The 4,029-nt window shown below is 31.8% G+C and overlaps 1 protein-coding gene across 6 annotated transcripts in view; it reads right to left on the reverse strand.

The window, feature by feature from the left end:
* The window catches only part of LOC106869914 (protogenin A), a 1,534,154-nt gene that overhangs the window by 7,463 nt on the left and 1,522,662 nt on the right, over positions 1-4,029 (reverse strand). For 4 of the 6 annotated variants that reach the window (XM_052972124.1, XM_052972123.1, XM_052972121.1 and 1 more), the window contains one exon: positions 3,894-3,938. The exons of the other annotated variants lie outside the window; for them this stretch is intronic. In XM_052972124.1, coding sequence (XP_052828084.1) covers positions 3,894-3,938 — 45 coding nt within the window. The remainder of the gene's footprint in view (positions 1-3,893; positions 3,939-4,029) is intronic. 6 annotated transcript variants of the gene reach the window in all.

Raw genomic sequence — 4,029 nt, forward strand, 5'->3', positions numbered from 1 at the left:
TATACACACATATCTGTATATGTATAGATATAAATATAGATATATACACACGCCACGCACACATAGATACAGAGACACGCACGCACAGACGCACATACACAAACAGACACACAGGCGTACGCACACACACACACACATATATGTATGTGTGTGCATGTGTATGCATACGATTACTGTTTGAGATATTTCTCGTTCATGCGTTGAACCTCTTTGTACTGAATTATAATATAATGCTAGTTTGATTGTTTAATGAGATGCTTTCATAAAGTTACGGCCTCAAGAGTATAAGAAATATTGATAGTAAATACTGGCATTTGTCTCCTTTCCCAAAGGCTCCACTATTATATTGGTATATGTGGCAAATTTCATAATCCTTTGGCGCGTGGAGACAACAATGAAGACTTTTGTCATTGTATAATGTATCCAGGGAAAGAAAGTCAACTCGGCAAAGAGCTTATTGTATACCAAACTGTATCTATAATACGTGGTGCGTTTTGGGGAAGATTTGGCAGCGATTTTTCAATTCCGTGACCGAGTGCTCTACGTTGGATCTAGAGAAGTGATAGGGGAGTCACCCAAGCTCCTTACATTCTGCACTGCATTTCTCACTCCCTCACATGTTCACACACACAAATACACCCACATGCACGTACGTATTGTTCATATAAGACCACTGTTGTTTCACCTCTCTTCTACTCAGAAACACACAACCATACACTTAGAAACATGCACATATGGAAACAGGGAATATAATATTGTCAGGAAAAAAACTGATGACAAAAAGCAGCTTTGATTTAAATCAAGAGAAAAAAGGTGTTTGTGACCTTAACTCTAATGCTTTAGACACACAAGTGAATCATTCTCTTTCTCTATATAGAATTTCATTTTCAGTGAAAACGGGAATAGTTCAGGGTTCACTGTATGTCTATTTCCTTTATTATGTAACCAAGCCTTCTTGCACATAGTGGTGACTTAAGAGAACAAATTTTGATGAACAGCTAAGAACAAATTGGACCATGTAAATTACTACTCTTTCTTCCCTGATGGTAGAAATAAAGAGTCCAAACTAATCTTTATCTCAATTCACATATATCTTGGCCCAGATCGATATGGTTGCAAATACATTGACGTCGCCTTCAAGTATCTGTACAAGTTGTTGCCAACATATATACAACCTGATCTGTTTACTTTTTATTCTTCTAAGTAAAACATGGATACTGTAATAAGCATTAATTTTCTCGTTATCTTTAAAAGATCACACCTTTATGCATTTCAAGAAACATACCTTTTTCTCTATTGAAACGCCATAATACTTACTAAATTGTAGCAGCTATCTGATCACGTTAAAAGATAACCAGTCTATACTTAAATTCGAAGTGTTATTTCGACACCTTTCTGGTTAAATGACATTTTGCGAATTCCTTCCTGAGATAGATTTAATTTATGAGATCGTCTTAAGGTCTGAATTCTAACAATAGGAAATATCTACATGTCACCTATATCTCATTTTATGAAATAGCACAAGACTGTTGATTCACAGAACAATATTTTAAAGTGTAAATGGTATCTCTGTAAAAATCTCTTTCTTTCTCCTAATATATTACACCTAGTTAAGTTCGGTGAAAATATAAATATAAGTAAAGAGTTGATGAAGTTTAGCTTTATTCTATCTGTAGTTAGTAAAAATCATTTTGAATAATGAAAGAAACATATTTTGTTGAGAGAAACCTTGTTTCATCTTCTGTTTTCTAGTTTAAGCTTACTCGGCTATGAATTTGAAGTTTCCTATCATACTGCTTTATCGTAAAATTCCATTTACATTACATTAGTTCCGGTGTGTCTCAGCACTAAACCGTGACCCTTGCTATTTCTTTTCGTTATCAACTCGTTAATATTTCACCTACAAAACGAAACCCTTACTTCTGATGATCTATCTACAGCCAAAATCAAACACTTTTGTAATGCACTACTTCTCAATGTTTAATGATATTTTATACCTGCTACATAACAATAGCATGGACTTTCATTTAAGCGTGAGAAGTATTTTCAGTTTTTGAATAGCTACTGATCCTAAACTACGTACATATACACCTACGTTAGAATACTAAGAAAGTATCAAACATCAAGAGCCTTTCACAAACATTTTTAAAGGACACATCCAAACTAAAATACAACTGACGGGAAAACGATCACGTGTACAGAACTACAACGTAAACCACTCTGGCAGTAATTATGCTTCAGCTATTTATTTACTTCAACAGATAACAAGAAAGAATCTCTTTCACATTCCATACCAAATTACAATTATTACTTTAAACATCATGTGTAACAGCAGTATGCATGGAATTTTAAGTAAGTAATTTTTATCTCTAGAACTACAATTATCTAGAACTCTCTCACTGCTCATGTTCTCTTATTTTTTATACAGACATCAGACTGGAAAACTAAAGTCAATATGAATATCAGCTGCATCGATCTCACAGGTCCTGTAGGGTCTGCAAACACCACGGGAAGTGCATTTGTTACCCGCTTAGAAAAGCAGAGAGAAAAATCTCGATAATGAATCGCATGAAAACAAGAATCTGACAAGAAAATATTCTCATAAAATATTAAATAGAAATTGATTGATGAGGAACTAAAGTAGGAAGTTTTATAGCTTCACTGCTATATCCCCTCACTTATACTAAATAGTATGACGTACGATTTGCGATTCCTGTTGTTTTGTTGCAATCTTGTGTTTTATTAATAACAATGGATATAAATAAAGCATTATACTAACTCATAAACTTGTAGTATATACATCATTTATATGCTCAGAGTAAATGGCAAAAAAATCAATCATATGATCCCATTTGTCCAATAAACAGTAATTTTCTATGCCGCAATACGAAGAGATTTCAAGTAAAATATGTCAAAAGATCAAGTAAAATAATCCTGGTTGTTAAATAATATGAATAAATGTTTGTACTAGAAGGGATTCGGTTCACGAAATTTTTAGCAAATTTCATCTATAAGGTTTAAATGATAGGGATTAAGATTTAAAGATCATTAAATGTGGTAAAACTAAATATTTAACATTTTAGGTGAATCAAACTGTCACTTCACCGAACTACGCATTCAAAAATGTTAATTTAGGTCTTATACAAATACACACACACACACTCACATACATATACTGATACGCACAATATGTATATTCCTATACATACTTACATATAAACACACATACGTAATATACATATGTAAGTATGTGTGCATATATGTTATATATATATATATTTATATATACATATGTATATATACATATATATGTACACACCAAAAGCGCACATACACACGCACGCACACACATATATATACACACATACATATATGTGTGTATCTGTGTTCATATATACATATTAATATATGTACACGTATGTGTGTATAACTCAGTTATAAAAAAAGCGATCAAATACGATTTATTTCGTCTAGAACAAACATACATACATAAACACATACACTCACACATACATATACATATATACACATATATATACATACACACACACACACACACACACATATATATATATATATATATATATATACATCTTTATATAAATATATACATATACATAATAGGAATAACGTAAAGAGTATTATTATATAAATATAATCCAGAGTATCTGTGCCGTCGTATAACTGATTTCGTAAGTATTTCCATTATATTTATCTTACATTATAAACATATATATAGCTTAATATCGATTTTATTATGGCGAATAGAAATATTGGTATAGGTGTGAAATACTAGTCGATAACAAAGTATTTTTTAAAAAATATATATATTTAAAAATAATAATAATTGCACTATGAAATACATAAAAGAAATAAATAAATGCAAACTGTACCAGGAATTTGAATATCATTTGCATTATCAGCAGACGACTCAAAAACTGAAAAGATAATGAAATACGAATTATTTTGCCTAAGCCACACACACACACACACACACACACACACACACACACACACACACACACACAC

The sequence above is a fragment of the Octopus bimaculoides genome, chromosome 12, assembly GCF_001194135.2.
Source record: "Octopus bimaculoides isolate UCB-OBI-ISO-001 chromosome 12, ASM119413v2, whole genome shotgun sequence".
NCBI classification, from domain to species: Eukaryota; Metazoa; Mollusca; class Cephalopoda; order Octopoda; family Octopodidae; genus Octopus; species Octopus bimaculoides.